Source organism: Pseudopodoces humilis, chromosome 7 (genome assembly GCF_049639895.1).
Source record: "Pseudopodoces humilis isolate 2021_Gansu_Grassland_sample_001 chromosome 7, ASM4963989v1, whole genome shotgun sequence".
Lineage (NCBI taxonomy): Eukaryota > Metazoa > Chordata > Aves > Passeriformes > Paridae > Pseudopodoces > Pseudopodoces humilis.
In genome coordinates, this window is record NC_142206.1 from 52670809 (window position 1) to 52695262 (window position 24454).

At 43.0% G+C, this 24454-nt stretch overlaps 1 protein-coding gene across 1 annotated transcript in view; it reads left to right on the forward strand.

Moving 5' to 3' along the window:
* Positions 1-24454, forward strand: part of RCOR1 (REST corepressor 1) — an 82334-nt gene that overhangs the window by 47582 nt on the left and 10298 nt on the right. The window contains exons 4-7 of the mRNA XM_005520115.3: positions 11355-11407; positions 15405-15566; positions 18124-18242; positions 21315-21393. Of these exons, the coding sequence (XP_005520172.1) occupies positions 11355-11407; positions 15405-15566; positions 18124-18242; positions 21315-21393 (413 nt within the window). The remainder of the gene's footprint in view (positions 1-11354; positions 11408-15404; positions 15567-18123; positions 18243-21314; positions 21394-24454) is intronic.

Consider the following 24454-nt stretch of genomic DNA (forward strand, 5'->3'; position numbering starts at 1 on the left):
TGAGCTTATGCTTGGGGTTTTTTTGTGGTTGGTTAAATGCTGTAGGAGGTTGTGAAGGAAGGTGCATATGTATTGTGCTTCTCCTGTTAGGGATTTTTTTGCTTGTTTGTGTCCAAGATTTTACTTGTTGAAGTGCTGGTTTCCTTTTTTTTGTTCATAGTGGTAAAAGTATGAGCAGTGAAAAAAGAGCTGCTAGGTCTCTAAGGGGTGGACTTGAGGAATTGTGATTGTCTCCTGGAGGTACATGCTGACCTTTTGTTGCTGAAGTGAAGATTGCAAAAAAATCCAAACTTAGGTTTGTGCTGTTTGTGTATGCTCCTTACCTAGAAAGATCAGTTTGTTGTCTGTCCCAGTGGCAGCAAAAAGGATTAATGTTAAAGCAGAATTGGGTTTATGTTTATCCCTAATCCAAATTTCATATTATGCAGCGAACCTGGCAGCTGTGAAGCTTGGATGTAAATACAGTAGCTGAAGAATGTGTCTCCATGAATTAAGAAATGAAAGAATTAGTGCTTAATTTAAGATTCTGCTTAAATTTAGCTGTAGAAATAATAGTCATGGCCACTTTTCCCAGCAGCTGCAGTCACTGCGCTTCAGAAAATGCTCAAAAGACGAAGGTGAAAGAATGCACTTTTTTGTTTTAATTAAGGAAACTTTTGATGCTTATAGTAGTGGTATTATGAATAGCAAAAATAAGCTAACCAGCATTTAAGGGCTATGGGTATCCCTGAAATGGCTGAGTTGCCTCAAACTTAGCAGCAGTTTCCCCTTTGTTTGTCATCTGCTGTGCTAGTTGCTGTTGCAGCGCTGTGTGGAAGTCTCAGAGCAGTTCTTTCATCGTTATTGCTGCAGGTTGATATTTCTGGATCCTGAATGCATATTTAAATTAAGATGATTTTTTAACCCTTTCACAGTAGTGGAGTCAGGAAAGGAATTTAGTTTGAGAGAACTAGGCTGTGTATTTGGATGGATTGTAACAAAGGTACACTGGATTGTGTTGGTGTGTTTTGTTGTTTGGTTTGTTGTTTGGTTTTTTTTTCCCCAAAGCCTGGGGGGAAAAAAAAAAAAAAAAAAGCGCCTGAAAAAGAGAATGTGTTGGACAGCATCCAGGAAAAGGATGTCTTACCTAAAGTAGCTTTGCTATCCTGGAGGAATTTTTGCTGCTGGGAGGGGGGAGGTAGTCACCAGTTTCTTCATGTGCCTTGTTCTCTCCTGCCACCTGTTTGTTCCTCCTTTTCACTGCATCGTGATCCAGGCCTTCTTCAAACGTGTCAAGATGACCCACTTTGAAAATGCTGGCTGCCTCTGCTGTGGGACTGAACCCATGCTGGCGCTCAGAAGCTTTTTTTCCTAAGAGAAGTTTAGAGACAGGATGACGTGGATGTAATGGAGTGATGATAGCTGTGTTAAGAGTTACCCTGGCAGTGAGCCTTGATCTGAAATGTGCTTGGGAGCAGCCTTAGCCAGCCTGATCAGCGCTGTGCGAGTTGTAGGACCAGTATGACGAGAACTAGGAGGCTGCAGCTGCTTCACGCTGCTTGGCCCAGCCCTGGGACGGGCTGAGTGTGCTCCAGTCTTGCTGGGAATGGTAGGCTTGGGGCATTTCAGAGGACTAGATTGTTTTTTCTGGTCTCTTATGGTAGCTGTGAGCCAAAAATAGGAAGGGTCAGGGAACTGAGGGTAACTTTCTAAGTTCTTTTTCTTAAAATTTTTTCCTCAGAGCAAAGTTGGTCAGCAGGTATGTGTTTATAGGTATGTGATGGAAGCTGTGCACAGGCAGGGAGGAGCTCTTGTGGGAGATGTTTCCGTGGAGGAGTGCTTGAGGAGGTTGTAGCTGTAACAGCTTGCCATGATGAGTTCCTATGCTGCCAAATGTGACCTTTACAGATCTGCTAGTGCAGGAGGCAAAGCAGCCTGGCTTTCTCCAGGACATGTGCCAGAGCTTCCCTCATCATTGTGTTTGCTGTGGCATTATGTGCTCTAATTAGGAACCACTCCTACTACTTAATTTTGCTGTACTCTTACTTTTGCACTCTGCATTAAGTTACTTCCCTGTTCATGTGCTTCTTGTGCAGGTTCAAATTGTGGTAGGGCTGTAGTGAATTTTCTAGCACTGCAAGGGTTAGTGGTAATATGTATATACATAATAACTTCTCAGTAAGGACTGGGTTTATAACTCCTGGCTAAAAGCCATGATAACCCACCACTGATATCCCAGGGTCTGTTTAGTAACATTGGTTTATCATAAGGTTTTCCATAGAGTGTCTTAGGGTTAGCCTTGAGGGCCGAGAGTCTGCATATAATCCAATTTTCAGCATGTGCTGTATGAATCTGTAACTTCGTTTTTTTCTAAATTGACTTAATTTGACAGGTATTTTAGTACCTTAATATCTGTCAACATGACACTACTGCTTTGGTTAGAGGGTGCTGTAAGGATGATGTTATCCAAAATCTGGCTGTGGAACCATGCTGTCTTTCTGCATGGACTTTTTTGAGAGGTCAGACACATCTTTGCCACTCTTCTGCTTCTAAGCCTATAGGAAGTAGATAAGTGCAAGAACGGATGCACTGAGTGTTAGTATCTCCCAAAGGCTGACCTGTCTGTAGTAGGGTGATCCACATCTGCTGAGGGCAGCCACTGTGTGACAGAATTATCTCCTTTCTCTTGCTGACTGCTGGCTTGCCTGATGCTTCCCTTCTGCCCAAGTGACATCTCTCAAGGAGGTACCCAGGGGACAAATCGATCATTTCTTTTGCAATATAAAGGGAGTCAGTGTGGCTTCTCCTTTCTTGTCACAGGCCTTATTATCAGTAACAATAATAATGAGCTGTAATTGAACCTGATGGCTATTCTGCTCCTGCATACCCCTTGTGTGTGTGCCCTCATACTGCACAAAGACCCTGTGTTGTGAGGAAGTGGAGTTACACATGCTGTTTAGGAAGCCTGGCTCTGATACAGGGCTTTCATTAGTCTGCATTCTTATAGCAACAGAGAGTATAATAGCACTGGTTTTTAGGGGCTTTCAAAATCTCTTTGAGGTTGGAAAATGGACCTTGTGGAAGGTTTCACTGTCTTTAGTGTTTTCAGTCTGCATAGTCCTTGGTGGCTTCTGAAGCTGGTTGGCAGCAGGTTACTCAATGAAGCTCTATGGTATTCGTGCTGACTATTTTGCAGACCAAGAAATTCAACGTATAAAGCATGACGTGGATGAAGAGCTGAGAATGTTCCTAGGCAGGGTACTGAAGTCTTGTATTGGATTGCTAGTAGCCTGACTCTGTGGTCTCCCATACTGATTCTGTCATTAGTGTTCGTCAAATTGGTGTGGTGGTGGTGTTGTTGGGGTTTTGGTTTTTTGTTTGTTTGGTGTTTGTTTTATTTTTATTTTTTATATATATTTTCTTTTTGTTCAAATCAGCAAATATGGCTTTTGGTAAGCATTCACTAGATTGGGCATTCTCAAGAAGTGAGCATGATAATTTCTATAAAAAAAATCTGCAAAGGAGATTTCTTCTAACCCAAGTTAGAATCCCCTGCACTGAACAATATGATGATTTTTAATCTTTTTTAAAATAATCTACCTCTTTAACTGTATTGATAACTGTACCTCTGACTGTATTGATAATGTTGCTACTTGAGTTGCTTGGGTGTGTTACTGCCTGTAGTTGAAGTGTATAATCCAAGGCTGTAATCTCCCAGTAAAAACCAAGCCATGGTTTGACAGCAGAATAAATCTTGCTTTAGGGCTTCTCAGACTGAATTGAGAGCACTGTACTGAATAATGCAAAGAGCTATTCTGCCATGAACTCTCTTTGTTGTTTAGGTGTTTGCTGTGTGCATTTATCCTGTCTGTAGCTTCTCTTTCTGTCTTGGAAGGTCATACATGGGAATGAGTGTTTTCTCCCTGCCAGAAGCTAATGTGTGATGGGTTTCTGTACTCACATAGGCTTTAAACCCAATATCAATTACTCTGATAATTACATTTAGTACAGTCCAGTGTCTGTGTCTGATCTAGGATCAGGCTTGCCATGCTAAATGATAGCCATGCTCAGATTCCATATGGTCACAGTTTAGGTCCCATGGTTATCCCATTTGGCTCTTCCTGTTCTGTGCTAGATCCCAAAGACAGTATTTCCTCTTTGTTACTGCCCTGCGAGATCTCTCTCATCCTTTTCTGTAGGACATCTGGCAACATCTGGGTTTGTGGTGCTTTGGGCTATGTAGATTTTTAAACCTGTGCCATCCCTCCAGTAAAGTGGTGTTCAGTTTGCCATGGCAAACTATGCTATGGGTAACTAATTTGCTCTGCTAATTTGCAGAGCAGATTTCTAACTGAAGGTTGAATGTGATGGATGTATAAGAAGCAGTTTTTCTTCCCGGAGGATCCTCCATGGATGTCCTTACCACGGGCACCCACATGGCCTTTCTGAAGGAGAACAGCAGCAGAGAGCATCATCCGTCTGGCTTTCCTTATGGCAGTCCTCATTAACCCGCTGCCCTGTGTATATGCACAGTGTGTGGAGACTTCATGGTGTGATGGTGTCAGGAGAGGGTGCGACTTCAGGAATGAACATATGTTGGTAAAGGCTTTAGAAGTTACATGTGTACTAACAAAAGGCCCTTTCCTGGTAAGGAGTTTAATGTAGTTTTGGCAAGCCACAAAAATTACGCTAATTTGTCACTACACCAGTGTCTGTAGTACAGCCTTCTAGCTGGTGTAGCAAAATCTGGTGTCTTTAACCATCACTGAGGTTTCAGCTTTGAACTTGTCCTTAGATGCAGGCCATGCAAAGAACAGTATTAAAAATAATTAAAAAGGAGGTAGGAGATACGGTGCTTCTTTTTAGTTTATTAGTGTGCACTGCTTGAGGACTCATTGCCTTTGTGTGACAAAGGAAACTCTTGGTAGGTATTAGGGTTTTTGAAGGGATAAATCTCCCAGCAGTGGGGCTCTTCATTTTATTCCTTGATTTATTCTCTCTTAGGCTGCAGTTTCTGTGTTCCAGGTGTGGTTCTGTGAACAGCTTTTTCCTCACCAGTGCAAGTTTACATAAACCTGTTCCTACCCACCTGCTCATCCCTGCCACTGTGCTGTGCTGGGGCAAGGAATGAGTCACACTTTTGGCCTGAGCCTGTCTCATTCCTCACTGAAACTAGGAGGGCTCATCTCTTCTCAAACTTGTGCAACCTCCCAACAAAAAGGATTTTTATATGATACACAACTGTATAAAACTTGTATGAATAGCTTTCTGCTTTGGTGGTGGTCAGTGCCTTGAGGGGCTCCAGAGCTAGCAAAGGACAAGGGGACAGCCTGTGTGGGTAGGGCTGGTGACAAGATGGTCCAGGACTGCCCTTCCTAGGAGGCCAGAGTATCTCCATACTTTCAGTCAGTGCTTGTATGACTTTTAACTGCATGCTTAGGTGAGGAAACTGATGTGCTGGGAAAGAGTTTTCGGGTGGAACAGTTTGCCAGTCTGCTTCCCTGGCATTACAGGCAGATGCTTGTGTTCACAAGCGCAAAGATGTGGATGGAGGAGATAGGGGTGCTGAGTCTGGTGCTGCTGCCATAGGAGATTTTAATGCAGTGCCACCCTATGGTCCTTGGTATGTGGACAAGAGATGATAGGCAAATAAAATCTGAGCAACAGGGGGGTTGATAAATACTGTGGTGGAGTCCCATGACTCAAGTTACTGTTCCCTGCTGCAGCATGTTTTTTCTTGGTCCTATTCAAGTAAGCTTCTCCAAGTAAGGGGTACATTTTCCTTTGCCTTGCAATTGCATCCAGACTTTATCCTCACCTGCTGCAGATGCAGTGGAGTTGAAGCCTGAATCCTCTTTAGCCTTCAGTTGCCTGAAGTGTTTTTTAAGCAGCCTTTGTGTCTGTGTAACTAGTGCTCTGTTCCTAGAAACAGTGTTAAAGGAGGCTGTGTGCCTGCACAGATGGGTCAGCACAGGACACAAAACACACGTCTGTGCTCTGTCTCCCTGCTCTTCTCCTGCTTGTTACATCACATCTTACCAAGAAGAGGAAATAGCTCATCCAAGGCATAAGAACCTTTTGAATAGGAACAGAGAATAATTAAGGTTAGAATGACCTCTAAGATCAGGTGGGGTTTAGTTTCTTTTAAGTGATTTTGTTCAGGATCTTTTCCTGCTTCCCCTGCTTCCAGTTGCAGCTAACTTTAGGGAGACAATGGAGCAGACTCGTGTGTTTTTGGCATCTTCCAGTCCCGAGCTGGAACCACGAGGTGGCAGGAGTGTTCCACCGGTGCTGCCAGGGCAGCGGGACAGCAATGCAGCTGCTCATTTTTATAGGCGAGGTGAAAACTGTGCTCCGTTGTTTGCGTACCATCGTAATTATGTTTTGGAATTTGGAAAAGTTTCACACGTGTGTGTGTCTACATGTCCTTATTTTCTTTATATAGTATTGATTTATTTTGAGTCTTGACTCTTTTTTTTTCTTTTCTTTTTTTTTTTTCCCTATTCTCAAGGGAGATGGAGGGGAGGGAAAGATGTATAGCAACATCCAGAATTCCTTGCAGGTTCCAGCATTGATCAAACCCTGTGAAGCACATTACTGAGGCTGCAAAGGATGCTGCTTTTGTCCTCATTTCACCCTATTCTGTCAGGGTATTGCATCACGTAATATGCAAAGTGTTCAGAGCTCCTGCAGTACCCTAGTAATAGGGGTGAACTGAGGTTGCAGCAACAGCTCTACCTCTGCATTCCTGTTGCTTCCTATAGGCTTTAGCACACTTGCTCATGCTGCAAACCTGCCTTGGGTCACTGAGTCTGCTGAACACAATGTGATCCTTACGGGGTCATTGAGAAGCAATTTGGGTGGGGGGAGAAATTATCCAGGAGGACCCACTCAGAGATCCTAATGTGATCAAATGGTGATGAGGGGAATCATTATTTTCAGGCATTTCTCTTTTCAGAGTTCCACCCTCCTGAAATAAATGCTCATGTTTTACGTCTCAATTCACTGTTCAAGGATGTGGGACTGAAAATCAGCAATGCAGTTGTTTGCTCTTGTTCCTCCTTTCCTGTGTCAGCCAAGAGGGTCTCCTTTCTTTTGCCTCTGGTGAAGAATTTTTGCAGGGAAGTGGTTAGCAAAAGGCAAGTCTTTATGAGAAAGCTGGCTGGGAACAAGAACACAAAATTCAGGGGATGAAGAGCACCATTTTTGTCAAACCCCCCTCTCTAGAGGGCAGGGGGGTAGAAGCATCTTTCTGTGCTTTCTTTGCCACTCCCTTCCGTTTCCCTTATCTCTTTGACTGTCTTAGTGCTACACCCGGGGTCCTTCAGTCATCTCCTATTCAGGAGATGTGTTTTAGCATCTGAGCACTCTGTACCCCTCTTTGCAGGTGACAGTGTGGATGTGAGGCTCTGTTCCCTTTACATCCCTGCCTCTTGTGCTACTCCTGCCTTCCTGAGCATGACTGGCTGTAGGAAGGGGCTCTTTGGGCCAGTGCTCCCTCCATATTGGGTGTGGGGTGAACAGAGCGATCCTGCTCACCCCAACACAGCTAAAATGCATGCAAGAGAAGAAATGTAGCCAAGTAGGTGAAGAAATACAGTGTATGGTTCTCTTCTCTGTCCCTCCCCCCATCTGGTTTCTAGTAGCAACAAGAGCCTTCACAGGAGCAATGCATCTCCTGTGTCACACAACTGTCTCTGTTCAAGTATCATTGTATTTTTGGCTGCTCTGTATGGAAATATCTTCCTGGCGTAGGGAAATGAGTTGGATGGGAGGTGAGGATACTTTTATCTACCCTGTTCAGGGAAAAGTTATGCTGGTAGGAAGAGTGCTTGGTGGTGTATTTTATGCTGGGGGAAATGGGCTGGGATTGCTCTGCTGCTCTTGCTTGTCCTCTTCTGGAAAGCAGCTCAGAGCTGTGCTGGCAAGCTATCTCTTCTGGTATAAGCAGGGCTCTGCTGCAGGCTCCTCTGGCTCTGACCTGTGGTGTCTAAACAGATTGCTGGGTTACACGCTGAGCGTGACTGCATGCTACTGAAATGCAGTGAGCAGAATTTCACGTGCCTGCTGCCCTGTGCTTGCTACATGTGCAGAGGAAAGGCAGAGATGGAAGAGGACACTTCTTTATCTGGTGTGGCATGTGAAGCATTGAGCTTATGGCAATTCCAGGCTCTACTGGTATGGGAGACTAAAGGGGCCGTGTGACTCAGCTGGTGCCATGCTTGCTCTTCCTTACTTACTTCATACAGAGGGGGAAGATAAAGAGCAATCGGAAGGATTGCTCAAGGGACTGTCATTCCTCTTGGATGGTGCAAGCATCAAAGCGAGTGAGCTCACAATTAGCTGAGTAATGACGAGCAGAAGGGGCTAGATTGGCAGTAAGCAGGCAGGAAATAAGCCAAGAGGAGAGTACTCCTTGTCCATCTTTCACCCACAAACACTCTTTTAGTGTTTAGGAGTACTACTGCTGTGTGCTCATGGTCAGTTTACTGCCTTATTGCCTTTTTCTTCTTTTTCTTCCTCCACTGTAACAATGAGCTGTAATACTGAGGCGTTACAGAACCTACCGTGACAGTAAAAGCATCTTTTCCGGAAAGCTTACTTTCATGGTGTCTAGTCACTCATAATCTACTGTTTGGCTCACTGGTGTATTGACTTGTTTGAAGAGAAATCCTGTTGATATGTAGGGACCTTGCTAATATTCTTGCTTAGCTAGGAGAGAAAATGCTGTAATGATTTTTTGGGAGCAAGTATATTTTCATTACTTAACAACATCAAGCATAAGAAAGATAATATGCTGGAAAGGAGGACAACCTCATCTCTTCTCTGTGTATATATTAAAGGATAAGATGCTGAAGTCAAATGAGGAGCTATAGATCTTTCCACAGTGAAAGCGCAGTAGTTAATGCAGTAGTACTTAGCATTCAGGAGCTTAATTCAGCCTTGGACTTGAGAGAATTCAGCTCCGTTCCCTCCTCCTTCCTTCACATCCTCCTTAGATGAAATACATAACACTGCATGTGCAATACCTGTTTTTTAAGGAAGCAGAGAGCATTTAGCTAAACTACAGGGAAATGCTGCATGTATGGTTTCCTGGCAGCCTTTGTTCTTGATGTGGTTTTATAACTCTGTAAGCACCTGAAGTTGCTGTTCTGCCCCCCACCCTACTGATGTTCCCTGCCCCATTGGGCATGGGGAGGGAAGGGATGGTGTGTATATGAGGCAGCTCCCTTCTCTGTCCATTTTTACCCTGTGTGTCTCTTTTGGATCATGTTCCCTGCTTGGGGATGTGTTTTTGCAAGTTTGTTTTGTTTTTTTTTCCTTTGGCTAAGCTGATTTTCAGGCTTCATACTAGGCATTGGTAACCCTCAGGAAACATCCTAAATAATAAACATTCTTAAAAATAGTGTTCTATTAGACAATGCAGCAAATTCAGCCTAGGAAGTTGGTCATTGTCCCAAGTATCTCCACTGCCTTTGTAACTATTATTATGTTTCCCTTGTACAAGAAAAGGTTTTTTGCAAGATGAGATGGTTTTCATTGCCGTTCAACATGGTTCTTAGAAATAATTTGTTTCCTTAGAGAGACAGATGTGTTTGTGTGGTAGCAGTGCAAATGAATGGTTGTGGCTAGATCTTTTTTCAACAGGCTAAGAAAACTTTACTGAATGGATCTAGAACATGGGGCCATGAACAGGTTTGTCAGCCTGTTGGGAGTTGTCATGTGTGCATGTGGGATCTTGGAAGGACAAGAACCTCATGGAATGTCCTTGCTAATGTGGAACTGTGCCTTGTGTTTACAGCATGCTCTTCTCCTGCCACAATATATGGCTGAATTAGTATTCTCATGGACTTTCGCAGGGCACTTAACAAGGCTCTCTTTTACAACACCTTTTTTTGTGAAAATTAACACAAAATGTTTGTATTTTTCCTTTCCAGGTGAAGGTCTGTGATTACTATACTATCACATGTCATATTGGGTAGTCTAAAGATGGGATGTCTACTTTAACTACCTAGATCTAAATTCTTATTATTAGTGACAAGCTGAAAATAAGAGGCTGGTGCTCTCCTGCTGTGTGTTTTCTGATTTATCCTTTCTGTTTTTCCAGTACCTTTTGAGCTTATAGCTTAGTTTAATAAGCTGGAGGAATAATTGAGGACTGTCCCAGCTTGAAGAAAAAGCTTTAAAGAATGCCATACTATTCCATAAGAGTGTTTACAAAGGTAGAAAATATGCAAGAAGCACATTTGAGAGCTGAAGTTAATAATGAGATCCAGCCTGTAGGAAATGTGGCTTTCTTAGCTGCAGAGCGCACAGAACCATTTCCTTGCTGCGCGTGCTCTCCATGAGTCTGGTGCTCAGCACTGGAATTTGCTTTCATCCCTCCCTGGGTATCTGTAGAAAAAGAAGAGGGAATGATTTTTGGGTTCACTGATATGTGACTCATTGTGAAGTCCAAATTTTGTAGGGGGATGAAAACTTCGTCTGTGTGTACCAGTTTTAGGTTAGGGTACTAGCATTGTTGTTTGGGATCGTACAGACAAACCAGTGCTTCTAGCATCTTCCACTCCACTAGGTGAAGCTGGAGTCTCACCTTTTAGATTAATTTTTCATTTTCAAGGGTGTTACTATCATTACAGTGTGGTTAATAATGATCATGCATAAGGACACAGACTTCAGAACACCAGTGCTGCTACTAACTTTGATCCATTCCTCTCAAATGGGTGATGTTGCACATAAAGTGGGCTCAGTCACTCTCAGTGAAAGACATTTGGGTTTAGTCACATCTGTACAAAATATAACTTCTCAGTGCACATGCACATTGTAAAGATTAAAAGCTCATGGGGCATAATACAAGCGTGTGGAGTTTGGTCCAAGATAAAAACTGCTGAGACGTAAAAATTGAAAAATTTACCAAGATACCTGCAGTGGTCATGTGACACTAGAATTCTGGCAGTATTGGAAGGTATGGATTGTGTCTGGGGATGTTTTTCCTTAAGGAAAAAAAAAATGCTCTGGGGCTATTAAGAAAAATCACTACCAACCAATAAAAAACTTAAAATGAAATCAACACACACCCCAAAAAGCAGCTGACAGTCATGTCTCCAGTTTCAATAAAGTACTATAGGCCATGTTTCAGAAGTACTGGAACTAGATTAGATATCATGGACCATTTAAGACTTGTTAAGGAAAATACTTAGTTTTTCTTATGTTTCCTTCTGTTTCTGAATTGTTGGAAGCTGTTGCTGTTCATGAGAGTTCTTTGTGGAGGGCTGAAGTCAGAGCTGCAGATCTGGCTTTTAGACTGGGAAAGGGAAGGGGAGATGATGAGATCATTACATGAAATGCACTCACACCTTCTCTTTGTTTTTCAGTGGATGAATATATTGCCATTGCTAAAGAGAAGCATGGATACAATATGGAGCAGGTAACAACCCTTTGAATATTTTAAAATATTTTTCAGCAAGCATCAAGAAATTACTTCAAGCCACTGCCTAGAACTGCTTCTTTCTTTCTGTATGTTCTGTGTTTTCTCCTCTACTACTTTTCCCAAAACTGACTGTTCCTAATAGTAGTAGCCTGTGTTCTGTGGACACGGAGTTCCCAAGAGTCAAAAGAAGAAAAACAAAACCATTATCATTTCTAAGGGAGTCTGGCAGTGAGTATTATGCTTCCTCTGGTGACTGCTTCTTGAGCACTTTCAGAGCCCCTAAACAACATTAAAAAGATTGGCTTATCTTTGGACAGCTGCCTGATTGCAGTGCAGTTTCCAGCTGACTGCTCTGTCTCTGCTTCATGGATGTCTTGGCAGTTATTAATGAGCTATTGAACCATCATGTGCTTTTCTGAGGCAAACTGATACCCACAGTTATTTACCTTAAAACTGTGCTGCAAATCATTTTGCATTTCTCAGATGAGCACCTTGGCTGTCAGGGCAGTAAACAGAGGATGACTGCCAGCGGCCACTGATCTTAGCCAGTACTTGTAACCTAGGGATGGAAGTCCTGGTCTGAGAACAGACCTCTCCTTTATTCCCTGTAGTCTAGGATTGTGTATTAATCTTTCCTGCATTAACTGACAATGATTTCAAAACTTGCTGGGGAGATGAGTAGATCTGTGCCTGGGAAACTTTCCTGAATTCTGTGGAGTTTCCTCGTGCACTAATACTTGCTCGGAAAGGGAAGGCAGGGAATCTCATGACTTACTGTATTGGCAAACCACATACTGTCTCTACAAGTACAAAAACTTGAAAGTTTATGAAATTGTTCAGACAGAGCCTGTGAGCATATAAACAGATGATTGGGATGGGCAAGGGCTTCTATGTAAATGATTCTGCTGTCATCCTTGACTCAGAGTTTCAGTGGTTGATACTCATGCTCAAAAAGACTTCTTGCTGAACAAGAGCACTGAAGTTGAGATAGCCAGCAAAATTTCCAGCAAAACTGGGAATAATTAGAGATGCTAATCGTAGGTTCTAAGAGCAGAAGACAGTAATAAAATTAATGTGAAGGCATCAAAAGGCTATTTACTTAAAATGACAGTAAAGATGGTAGCTCTCTTCAGCTGATATTGGTATAACCTAGTATTGGTTACTGTGGATAACATTTTCCAAGACAGATCGTCTTGGAATAGTAGAAATGGGTTTCATTATTTTAGTGGAGAAGTGTTGGGAAAGACTGATACAGAAGACTGATGAAGATAAAGCTTGCAATTTTTAAAAAACCCACTGAATTCCTGTGGTTTGAAAAACTTAGATTTAGCTAACAGAGATTTGCATTAATTTTCATGTTGAAAATATAGACCTCCCACTTATTCTTTGAAGTCTTTTCTCCATTTTTCTCTCCCTCTCTGTCTACAGAAGTTGCATGACTTGCCACATCAGAGTGTGAAGTGGTTGAGTGTCTTGTAAAAACGTCCCTGCTCCTAAAAATTTTCTGTAGCACTTTCACATCTCACATCTGGAGTTAAATATGTTTCCCAGGTCCTGTGGGATTTCCTGGATAGCTGTGCTAGGCATTTTCAGGAAATAACTGGAGAGGATCTAGCTTGTATTGCTCTGGAAGGCACACATTCATTTCGTATTACAGGGACAAGTGTCAAGGCTTTCAAATCAGGATGATTATTTGTGTCACCAAGGGAAACTCTGTCTTCAGCAGGTATCACCAGAGTTGCTGTTGGCTGGGTAACTGGACAAGCTGATACAGACTCCCTGGAAGGCAGTAAAAGCTCACTTTAGCAATTGGCCACTGTCTCTGGGCTTCGCTGGCCAAAGCATCCCTTTCTGACACGTGCATTCCCCTGACAGCCGGTCACTTTGCTCTTCTGTCCAGGTGGCTTGGCTAATAGTCATCATACAGAGATTGCCTTTTTTCCACCTGTGCCCAGTGCCCAAAGCATCTCTTTAAAGGCTGAGATGTGCCAGTGTGCTGAAAGGAGTGGGAGCTGCTGGCAGGGTGCAGGGGCGTGTGCCGGCTGGTGCTTCTCTGCCCGGCACTGTTCCTGTCCAGCTGCCCAATCCGTGCCAGCCCAGCTCCCATCCCTGTCTTCATGTTCCCCTTGCCCATGGCTCAGTGCCCTGTTGTTGGCTCTGCTGCTGTTGGATGATGGCTGGAGGCTCAGGACTGTGCTGGTGGGAGTCCCTGCAGCCTGGCCAGCCCCAGGGCACACAAAGGGCAGGTTCCCCGCAGGCCAGTGAGCTCTGGCAGGGCAGGCGCTTCAGCTGGTGGTGCAGACGGCTGCGGGTGCTTGTGCTGAGCTGTAATAGTCATTGACTTTTGGAAGCACCACAGTAAGGTCTGGCTGTGACCCAGGCTTTCCTGCCAGCCTTTGTCAGACACCCTAGGAAAAAGCTTGGGAAGGCCCTGTGCTCGCTCACCTGTGTATGATTGCAGAGTTCTTCCAGGGCAGCATAGGTGGAAGAGGAGTACTGATCTCCTGTTAAACAAGCCTGGAAGAAAAATATTTTTGTTTACTTCTTGCTTTATGTAAGCAGCTCTCCCCTCAGTCCTCACTAATATCTCAGTGCTATTTAATGTTACCCTGCCCTCCCAAAATGTCTCGCTCCTTGTTTATCCCTTGCTTCCTCGTAGGGATATCAGGTAGATCTCATATTTGAAGCTGAAGGAGGTTGTCAGGGGAGAGAAAACTCAGTCCTTCGTGACTACAAAATAGTTTCTTCGACCCCACCCTTGCCAGAATGGCTGTGTGGCTTCTATGACATCTCGAGTGCCTGTGCTGTAACTGAGATTACTATTTGTTCTGCATGGTGACAGAAGGGAGAAGGTGTCCGGGCAGCACTGAGAGTCCAGTAGGATCTGGGCAAGATGTTGGATAATAACATTAACATTTGTATGCATCTCTCTGCAGAAATCCCATAAAAGAACTGCTTTTTTGCATATCAAAGCATAATGGGGAAACCCTGATTTTGGAGGGATTTTGTAATGCTGGGCAGCCAGGGTGAAACTACTAGATGAGGGTAACTATGTCTGCGAAACCTGAGCTGAGTTTGCATATGATGAGTAGGTTACTCTTAGGTTTTACTCAGCATGGTAGGGATTGCTTTCACTTCACAGCAATTGTGAAAGGCTGGTTTTTAGCTCTGTAGAGTCAAGTTTTCCCAAAATGACTCGCAGTGGTTGCTGGCATGCCAGAGGTAGTGTTGTGTCATAACACACAATGGGCTGTGGACCCCTGGGAGAGGCGGGCTGCACACGAGTGTCTCGGAGACAGCAGAAGGGGAATGGTTTGCAGGTGGTGAAGTGCAGCACAGGCACTTTGGAACTGAGAACCAGAAACTGTGACAGCAAAATAAGGCCTCCCTCAAGCGAACAAAAGAGCGGCCCCCAAAATGAGTGAGATTTATTCCTCCTTTGGGCCAGGGACTTTTAGTAGCAAGTCAAGGTGGTGCATGTTCTCTGCCTTTCTTTCTTCCAGTTCTTGCTTCATTCTCTTTCCTTTTTTCCCTTCCCCCTCATAAAGAACCCTGTTAACAATTGTAAAAAAACCCAGTCAAGTAAACCATCCTTCTAATTGCCAGGAAATAGAGTCCAGCAATGGAAAGACGCTGCCTTTTGTCCAGTCTTCTTTAGGCAGACTTCCCAAGCCTTTGCTCAGCTTATCTGTGCATGCCATGATCAGTAAAGCTGAAATAATTTCTTAAGGTTCTTCTCTCACCTTTCTGTTGCCAATCTTTTATTATATGATGACCTGTGTGGTTTTGATAAACTTTGGGCTGGTCTTCACAGCTTAGCTGGGAGGCAGATTCCTTGCAGGTTTCTTGCACTCAGAGAAGCATCTGATATAGCTGAGAATTAAAATTATGTAAAATGTGTTGCCTGAGAAAAATGTTGTGGCTCTCCCGTTCCATTTTCCAATAATGTTTCTTTTGATTACAGTTGTCACCTTGGTGTCTGTATTATTTCTAGGCTCTTGGGATGCTGTTTTGGCACAAGCACAACATCGAGAAGTCTTTGGCAGATCTGCCAAACTTTACTCCATTCCCAGATGAGTGGACAGTGGAAGACAAGGTCTTGTTTGAACAGGCCTTCAGTTTCCATGGGAAAACCTTTCATAGGATCCAGCAGATGGTAAGTGGTGTCTCAGGAGTGGAAAAGCAGAATAGACTGTCGTCTTCAGTGCTGTTTGTGCTGAATGTGTGTCTAATGCTCTTGAGAGTGAACAGGCCAAAGGGGATGTTAGAGGGAAAATACTACCATGAATAGAAAGAAACAATATTATTCCCAGAGTCTCTGTAGAAGTGTTTTCCTCAAGTGTTTTACTGGTTCAGGATAAACTATGACTGTGTGATTTTTTTTATTTTTTTTAGTGGAAATTACAGTTTTCAGTCCCCTGTGTGCTATGGTAGTGTTTGTCTCAGCTGGAGTTCAGGCATGATCTGTACACATATGCCCACACATATGCAGTAAAGATCATCTCTGTGTGAAGTTGATTTCCTTTCTTATAGCCTGATTTCTAGGAATTAATTTTATTAAATGATGAAGTCTGTGTTTAATGTGATTTGGGACTGTCAGTGGATGCTGTGGTGGAGGTTTTTATACATCCTTGGAAGCTTCAGTCCTTTGCTTTTTGTTGGTAATGATACTGTTTTAAACGTATGATTGAAAACTTCACGGATATGTTTCTGCCTGAAAGGGTAATGCTTGGGAGTGTGCAATTTGCTTTTGAAAGAGGGAGAGGATGGGTTGTAAAAAAATTTTATTAATTGTATCATGAGTGTCTTCAAGTGGTTTATCATCTGGTTGGGAACTAGACTTTGTTCTTTGCTCTCCTTCAGTAAAGTAGCCTCTTGAGGGTTCCAGCAGGACCCAGTTCCACTGTCTATGACCCTTTGAAGTGAGCCTTGGCTGTTGCAGTCTGTTCAGCCTCTTAAAGCACATGTGACACAGATCTGTGCTGCTGATCCCACTGAAAAGAGAAAGGTGCCTTGCCTTCCAGGGATGAAGGTCCACTTTCAAAAGGGTGGCAGAAAGAGGCTTGTTTTCATCATGTCCTCCTTGGTGTTCCTTGTCCTTCACTGACATTCGTTTCCAAATGTTCTTGGAGTCCTAGGGTCTCCCATTCCCTTGGGTCAGGTGATGCAACTCTTCAAGAGTGAAGCTGCTTTATTCCTGTGTTCTTACATAGGAGGGAAAATAGGGCAGGGGAATGTCCTGGGAAAAAGAGACCATAAAGCCCGTCCTGTTGGTTGGTTAACTGCCAAAGCAAGAAATTCTCAATTTGGTTTATGTGCAGAAGCATGGCTCTCTGTCCCTGAGTGAAGTGCATTCCAAGCACATGCACTGTTCCCTAGGTAATGATATTTGTTTTACTGTTGCTCCCAGGAAAGCAATTCTGCATGAAAGGAATTAAATGGCACAAAGCTTTGTGTTTAGCAGGGGACAGGAATCAATGGCTCAGGAGCATGTTAGTTGTTAGTTTATAGATGCTGCCCCATTAGCACCTGTGCAGACTGGAACTGAGGGGAGCAGTCTCCAAAGCCAGAGAATGAAAGGCAAGTTGCATTATCTACCAGAGCTGGTTCTGATATTTTGGCACTCTTAGCACAGGTTTATAGCCAAGTGGATGTTTGTCATGAACGGCCTTGTCCCTGAGTTTGTTCTGTGGAGCTCTTTTAAATTTCAGAACGCCAACCTGTTGCATGGCTGTTGGCAGCACAACATTGACTTAGCACCCGTGCTTTGCCAGCACCAATGGATTTCTGCCTGTGTGCAGCTGTGGGCCAGAGTGGGAGTGCTGGTGTGATCTTTTATTAGAACCTGAAGTCAGTCTGCAGTTTGAGAACCAGGTTTGTCTCAGGTGAAGGCTTAAACTACAGTGTTTGAGTGAAAGAGATCTGGCTCTTTCTCAGTTTTGTTTTCCTCCCCACCTGCTCTGCCCTTCAAACTGAATCAGACACTTAAGAAAAGTATGTTTTATTCATCAGAAAAGACTGGACTTTCACTTTTTAAAAGTCCTGTGTAAGAGCATCTATGTAGAGCACCTCAAAAATAGAGAATTAGTCTTAATGTAGTTTTATGCTTTTTTGGAGGCACACTTTTCTTTCCTAGCTACAGGGTAATGGCATTTGTGTAAGAGGACAAAAAAAAAATTGTGTTTTCCTGTACCCTCAGTTCACCATATAGTAATACTTCACCTTTTGAAAACATCCTTTGTTGAGACCTTTGAATAGACTTTGTCATGTGAATGGTGTGAATAAACCTATTTAACCAAACATCAAAGATATGCTTGGGATGTTTGCAATTCAGCAGTTTCTGTGCTTGTTTACATGTGTTTGTGTTGGCTTTTTGGTCTGTTCTGGCTTTAAAACTGTTATCTCAGTTTTGAGGCCTCATTTCAAATTTGCTCTTGCTGTGTTCCCCTATTCTGGAGGAAATCAGCTACTTGACTAGAGAGTGGAAGCTTGCTGAGATGCTCTTTAGAGATTTTGATTTCCCAAATAGTAGGCATTAATCGGAAACACTCCCCATAGATAATTTTTGGAAAGGTTGCAGAACTGCCCTGCTTGAGCCTTTGAGAGAATCCAATGTAAAGAGGTCAGATGTTCCTTGGAAAAACAGACCAATTGTATGTCAACTGGAGATGCTTTATTTATAAATGTATAAAAGGATACATGTTTAATTACAGCTTCCTGACAAATCAATAGCCAGCCTGGTGAAATTTTACTACTCCTGGAAGAAGACAAGGACTAAAACTAGTGTGATGGACCGTCATGCTCGTAAACAAAAAAGGGAACGTGAGGAAAGGTAGGTTTGCAAGCAGAAAGGCCATGTATGGCTGCACACTGATTTCTTTAGTATATCCCAGAAATTCCTGTTAGCTTGTAAGGAACTAGATGTAGGATTTTCCCCAAAATGTTTCCTGGTACCACACCTTTCCCCACCCCTCTTCCCTTCTGTGTTTTGGTTTGCTTAAAGCCAAAAGGCAGTTAGTTGTGCTCCCCTTTTTGACATTCCAATTCCTGATTGCCCCCACTGGTTACAGTCCCACCATTCTAGAACTTTTTCTCTGGTACCACTTGAGGGTTGGGAAATTGAAATTAAAGCTGTTTACAGTCTGATTGGCACTGTTGTCAGCAGAGCACAGGGAAACTTAGGATGAGCTCTCTGGCTGAACTGTTCCAGGGAGTGCTGGGTGCTTTGGCATGTGGGTGAGGCTGGTGGTGTTCAGGAGGTCATTAACTACTGAGCTTTAGCAAATGAGCTTGACTCATGCATTTTCTGCAAGCTCACCTTCCTGGATACCCATGCAAGCCCTTGAAGATAGGTCATCAGTGGCCTTGTGCGTATTGGTGTAAGTACCTCTACAGTTACTGTCACTTGGTGACTTCACCTAGTTCTGGAGCCGAAAGGGCTTCAGAAATGCGGAGGTTTCAAGTGACTGAGGGGAAAACAACTGCTCTGAACAGCAGCAACTCCATCTGCTTGATGCAGGTGCCTTTTCAAACTGCTCTAAAATGCAATTAATGTCTTTGCAGACCAAACTTGAAGTTTGCCTGCCTTTGGAAGACTTCTGACATAATTGGGCAAATTTCTTCAAAGCCTTTGCCCTCAGATGAATTGTTGCATTTCCCAGTGGGCTGTTTGCTGGCTCCACTGCATATGAGCAAGTCTTGTTTGGGAAGGGGGAAGAAATGTGTTTCTAGGGTTGAGCTGTGCTGCACCGATGACTCACTCAACCTCTCCCATCTCTCCATTATGTCAGCAATACTTTCTTAACAGGCAGGGCCAGGGACAATACTGACAACCAACTTGTCCAGTATTTGGTTTGCTTTCTTTGACCCGAGTCTCTTTTTCCATTCTGTTCTTGTATCTTCTTTACAAAGGCTGTCTATTTTTTTGCTCCCCATTCTGGTTGTTGGGTTTTTTTGTTTGTTTAGTTTTTCAGTTTTCCTACTAAGTTATTGTGGGGGGGATGGGAATCTTTTATATGGAGTCTGTGTTTGTCTTGTACTTTGTGATTTAGGGTCTTTTACTGCTTGTCTCTCTTTTTGTTCTGTGCTCACAAATGAAATTACTGGAATGTAGAAATACACCTCTCAGTACCTGTGTCTGTTTGCTAGGAAAAGTAGCACCTCTACTACAGCATGTGCTGTAATTTTACAACTTTTGAGAAAGGCAGCTGGATTGGAAATGCTTAACTTGATTTACATCTGCAGGAAGTTAAGCACCAGGCTATCAGCTTGATGTTTGATTTCTGTTCTTCCCCTCCATTATGTAAAATAGTCAAACCTCTACACCCTCAAAGGATATGTCAGTGCAGCCACGCAGGGTGTGGTATCCACTCTGGGTGAGTTTAGGGTGCCTGGATTTTCAGGTTGTACTGTGCCATTCAGTGTTGGCAGAACCTCACAAGTGTTGTTTGGTTATGGCAATCAGTGTCTACAACCGCAGAAATGAGGGGGTGGGCTTTCATTTGGTCCGTGTCTAGGGAACTTGCTGGAATACAAGAGCAAACTATCAGCACAGCAAAGACTGTTGTGAAAAGGCTAAAATCTGAACCTAGGTGAGAACACAAGGAAGTTCTTTTGGAGATGGGGTTAAGAGAAGGGGCAGTCTGAGGCATCTCACTCAAAATACCTCTATATCCCCTTTGTGGCTAGGCAGGAAAATTCCCCAACCCTCAGATTGCTACAAACACAACTCTTGGTGCATTTGAGACCAGGTTTTCAGCAGTTAGTTCTAAGTTGTATGTGAGGGGCTTTGTGTGTGCAGCTCTGGGAGGGGATGCTTGGGAGTTGATTCCCTGGAATCATCATTACCCAAATTAAATGTCTGTTTTCAGCTGTTGAGCCAGGTGGTATGGGAGAGCAGAAGTGGCTTGTATGACTGATTGCTCTTGTGGAGAAGGATGGCAGGCAGCTCGTTCCTCCTTTGGGATGTGGCTGCAGCAGGGAGATGGCCACGTGAGTGTGGATGCCACAGCCAAGCTCACCAGCCCATGCTATGCCTGCTGGCTCCTGCTCCCTGTGAGCATAGCCCTGCCCTGCCCTGGAGCTGTGACATACCTGCACCAGCTGATGCTCCTCAGCACAGCCTATGAAGTTTGATATGACAAAATAGGTTTATTTTTTGATTAAAAAAAAAAAAGCTTTGATTACATCAGCTTATTTCTTCTGTTTCTGGGCATCATTTCAAATGGTGCAATTAACTTTGGTTGTGTACAGTACAAGAATTCTAAGTCATGAAAATACATTTGATTTAATGTCTGATTAAAATTTCACCTAAGCCAGACTGGACAGATGTGCCAAGGTCACTTTCACTATGGCCCCAATTTCATGCCTATTATTACTCTGTAAGTGATAACGTCTTTTTCTTTTCCAGAGGAAAATGAAATGTGAGGCAGTCACTGAAAAAAACCCATTTTTTGTGCTTGTTCTTGAGGGAGTTCATCTTGTGCATGTCTGTTTTGCTAAATATTAAGGAGCTGTATGAAATCTATGTTTTAGCTACTTGCTGTATTTTTAAGTCTTACTTCCTGTCTCAGTTTGCCTAAAGTAAAAATGCTTAGTGTCCCATGTTCTTTGAAAGATAACTTGTGGAATTAATTTCATGTCTCTTGTCTTCATCTGTGTAGATTTATTTTGACTAAGTACACTGCTGAGAAGTATGCACTATCCTCAGAATTAAGAATTTATTGACTTAAACCAAAACCAAATAAAATCAACACCAACTCCCCAAAAGAAAACACATCCTGGGAATAAAACTAAGGAAAGCTGTTGTGCTTGCTGTGGCATTCATGCATTTGTTTTAGCATGCTCTTTATAGAAAAAGAGAGCCTCACAAACTAATACAGTACTGTTTGCTTTTGTCTTCCAGTGAGGATGAAATGGAGGAAGCAAATGGAAATAACGCTATTGACATTGAAGTTGAACAAAACAAGGAGAGCAAAAAGGAGGTATAATTCTGTTTCTTACTCCTGTACAAATGAAAGTGTTTGCTTACTAGATACTTTGTGTAGAGGCTGACAGTATCTTATTTTCTTTAGTACTTTGTATAGTTGTCATACAAGAAAAGAATTGTCTTCACAATTATTCTTAGATCAAGACAAGTATAGATAAATTATTTATTATGGATAGAGCTGGAAAAATTTAACACTTACCATCCCATGATAATGTACTATGTGATTGTTTCCAGACTCTTTTATCCCCTCTTGGGCTGTGTTAGCTTGAACCACCCTCGATGGTTTAAATCAACCCACCTGCATGGAGATGGAGTAGAAGCATATCCCCCTGTGGAGATGGCTTGGTGGAGGGGAAATAAAGCCTCTTGTTCTAGGTAGACCAGACCTGTTCCAGGTAGAAGTGTGTTTATGTACACGTTGGACTCTAAGGGAAGTTCCCAATGTATTGAAATCCCCAGCAGTACTTGTCGCTTCACTGGCACCAAGACTGCAGTATTGGTGTATGCAGTACTGGTGAAGAGTAAAGGAGAAAGTTTTTGTGATCAGTTAATTTTGTCTGGCAGGGTGGCCTTCACCTGTTGTTACATCAGCTCAAAATGTAGTACTTGAGTCTCACTTCAAGTACTTAATTTTCAGTGGGCATACAGTTCTGCATGAAAAGAGCTACAAAAATAAAACAGTTCTGAAAACCCAGCCTGCCATGCCCTACAGGAAATCATATACTTCATCTCCATGTGTGTAACCTGCAGGTTACCTGTTACTAAATAAAAACACCTCGTTCAGCAGCAATGTGGGTAGTATGCATGAGTTACAGGAAGATGCTTCGGACTTTCTCTCCTTGAAGTTAGCTCCATTTCCTGATTTTTTCTAGCCTGATTTCTCTCCCAGTCTCTTTCTCCCAGTCTCTCTCCCCCAGTCATTCTATTTAATTTATTTTTTTTAAAGGTTATATTTAGGGAAAACCCAGTAGAAGTGTTTAAAAACATGATCCCACACAGTCAAAAAGAAGTCCCAGAGTAACAGTCACTCAGATTGACTTTTGTCAGTCACTCTTAGTGAGATTAATTTCTCCAACAAATAATTTTGAATGGTAATAACTGAAAAATCACAACATTCCCATCTGTTCCTCACCCACATGAGGGTGTTCTCTAGACTTTCCAGGAAAGTTTAGCTGTTGTTTCTACTGAGTGAACCAGCACCTTTGATGTTTTCCTAGGGGGCAGAGTGTGCCCTAGGGGTAGGGATGTGAAGCCATTTGTATTTATCCTTACAAGATACTGAGCTCTCAGAAGTCTCAGCAATACCCAGGCAGGAAAGGCTGTCACTTGCCTAAGTTGCAGCTGTGTACTGCAGCTCTATAGTGTTTGTAAATAATACTATTATCACATTTCCCATTATTTTAATAAATTTACTGTTTAGATTTTTCTGTAAGCTCTTCAAGAGCTTGCCCCTGTAAAAGAGCTCCCGTCTACCCCCTTTATTATTTCTCTCTTCCCAGCCAATGCTGACATGACCTGAACTTGCTGCGGAAGAGGGAAAAGTAATTCTTCATCGCCTTGGCTGCATCTCTTGTCAGACCAAACCAGCTCAGATGTCTGGTTTGGACAGTTACCATTAAGACATTTCTGCAGAAAATCTTAGCATCAGGGGAGGCTTTGTGCTCTCCTTGTCACACTGGTACAGGCCACGGCACTCCAGCCAATCTGAAACTCAAGGGGCGTATGCAGTCTGGCTACGTATGCCATGGCAGGCAGCCTTGTGGGGACTTTTCAGGACAGGGATTGTGCTGGAGAGCAAAAGAGCCTTTATAGCCTGTTCAGAATCCAGCTGTGGCTGTTAAGTCTGAAGAGGAGGAGACTTGGGAGACTTCTGTCACTCTGTACAACTGCCTGAAAGGAGGTTGTAGCAAGGTGGAGGTCAGTCTCTGCTCCCAGACAGCCAGACACATGAGGAGAGAAAATGTCCTCAAGTGGGGTTAAGGCTGGACACCAGGAAGAATTTTTTCACTGAAGGGGTGGATAAGAACTGGGATGGGCTGCCTTGAGGACATAGCAGAGTCACCATCCCTGGAGGTGTTCAAGAAATGACTGGACATGGCAGTTAGTGCTGTGGTTTAGTTGACAAGTGTTTGGTCAAAGGTTGGACTCCATTATCTTGGAGATCTTCTCCAACCTTACTGATTCAGTGATTCTGATTTTACAGTACCTGAACTCAGGGCTTATTGAAATACCTTGAGAGAGAGAGAGCGAGCAGGTACCAAGGGGGAGTTCTTGATCATTAGGTTTCTTCTAATGATGTGGTCAGACGTGCAGGGACTCTCACCATAAGGAACCTTCCTGTCCCAAATCTGCAGAGATGGTTTTTTCAGCTCTGAGACCTGTTGGTTGCTCTCTGACTTACGCAGTTATACTGGGATTTCTCAGAGTTATACAGGGATTTCTTCTGAAATCTCTCATCTGTTTCTTCTTTTGAGGATCATTGGAGGGGGAATTTTTTTTTTTTCCAGTGCTAGTGCAACTGTTTGGATTTCCTTGCATAGTGACTCTGTAATACTGAGGTCAAGACCTTAGACCTGCTTTCTTTGTATCTTCCTTGTTCCTGGAAGTGCCTCTCACTTCATCCTGTTTTTATGTAACTTGAGATAGCTTCAGCTTCTATTTACACAGTGACATCTGAGGAAGGGAACTTTGTATTTTAACGGGTTTGTAAGACTGAAGTGCACTGGATAGCAGTTGAAATATCTAAATAAACAGGAGCACTGCTAAATCCCTTCTAAATCCCTGCGTTTTAATTCTCTGTGGTTTTCAAAAATTGATTAAATTCTAGAGAGAAATGTGTGTGGCCACAAAAGAAGAGTTTCCAGAACAGACTAGATGTTCCAATTTTTGCTGGGGCCTAAAGGCATTTGGAGCTGTCAAAAATTGTTCTGCTGGAGCTCTGCTTTTTGTCCGCAACACAAAAGAGCTTTGCATTTTTTGAACTGTGTAAAACAGTAATTTGAAACTGCTTTCATTTTTCCTTAATGTTGAGGCTTCTGGGATGTTTGCACTGCAGG